Below are 1,142 nucleotides of genomic sequence, written 5' to 3'. Positions count from 1 at the left end.
CGGGGTGCTGCTTGCCCTGGAGTGGGAGATGCCACCCAAACCTGGACCAACCCCCCCAGCCCATCTGCCCCTCCTCGTATGGACACCCACAAATGAGACTCGACTTGGGGTCCAGATAATGTTTATGAGCAAAGACAAGCGATTACACTCTGTCAGGAAACACGGGAGCAGAGCCCTACCGGGTCCTTCCGAGCCCCCTCTGTGCCACCCGGGTGGTGGCTCTGCCCCTCCCCGAACACCCATCCCAGCGCCCGGTTGGCAGCCCCAAAACACAGGGTCACGCCGTGCCGCGGCGTTTGGGGGGGAGGAGGTGACCCCGTGCAGCAGGCTCAGCATCGCTGGCTCGAAGGGCTCCGGGACTGCCAGGGGCTGCCCGGCACGAGGGGGACCCGGATCCCCCAGAGCTAGGAGAGGAGCAGTGCATGCCCCAGGCCAACCCTGTGCCCCTCCCGGGTGGTGTCACCCACCACCTGTGGGCACAGCAGCACAGGGGTCCTCTGAGTGCTGCCACATTCTCCCCACAGGCACCCCCACCCCTGGACCGGTTGCAGGATGGCACAGAAAAAGGGGGGTGCCAGGCACAGGCAGCAGGACCCAGGGGCTTAGCTCCCCTCCGTCAACCCAGGGTACCAGCAGCCCCGCTCCAGAACCCCCGCAACGAAGGATGGAGCTGGGGGGCACAGAGGAAGGGCAGCCCCCCAGCTGGGGGGCACGGCCTGCAGATGAAAGTCCTGCTCACCCCTTCCCCTAGCAGCTGTGTGCCCCGTCTCTGACACCTAGGTTGGACAGTCCCGTGGGTGGGCTTCCCCGTGCTCCGGGGTCCCACCATGCCCTCTCCCCTGGCCTCACGGCCCAGGCCTCCCTGGGGGTAAGGCTCCCCGGGGCCTCATGGCCCAGGCCTCCCTGGGGGTCAGGCTCCCCGGCGCCGCGGGGGCTCCCCCAGCTGGCACCATGCCCTGGGCGATGCCTGTCAGTACGTCTGGGGCGTGAGGATGAAGAGCCGGTCTTCCTCCTTGCGGATCCACTTCATGAGCTTGTTGCCAGCGCTGATGGCGCCGGCCTTGGTCCCCAGGGGACTGTAGCATATGTAGAGCTCGAAGGCGCTTGTCACCTGCGTGGAAAAACAGGGCACACGCTGGGCA

General features: G+C 66.9%; 1 protein-coding gene across 1 annotated transcript in view; it reads right to left on the bottom strand.

The window, feature by feature from the left end:
- Positions 1 to 970: 970 nt before the first annotated feature.
- MON1A (MON1 secretory trafficking family member A) overlaps positions 971 to 1,142 on the bottom strand; it is a 2,615-nt gene continuing 2,443 nt past the window's right edge. The window contains exon 4 of the mRNA XM_010148255.1: positions 971 to 1,111. Coding sequence (XP_010146557.1) covers positions 971 to 1,111 — 141 coding nt within the window. The remainder of the gene's footprint in view (positions 1,112 to 1,142) is intronic.

The sequence above is a fragment of the Eurypyga helias genome, unplaced genomic scaffold (genome assembly GCF_000690775.1).
Source record: "Eurypyga helias isolate BGI_N326 unplaced genomic scaffold, ASM69077v1 scaffold30483, whole genome shotgun sequence".
Classification (NCBI taxonomy): Eukaryota; Metazoa; Chordata; class Aves; order Eurypygiformes; family Eurypygidae; genus Eurypyga; species Eurypyga helias.
Note: the sequence above shows the minus strand (reverse complement) of the source record. Positions and strands in the feature narration are given on the sequence as shown.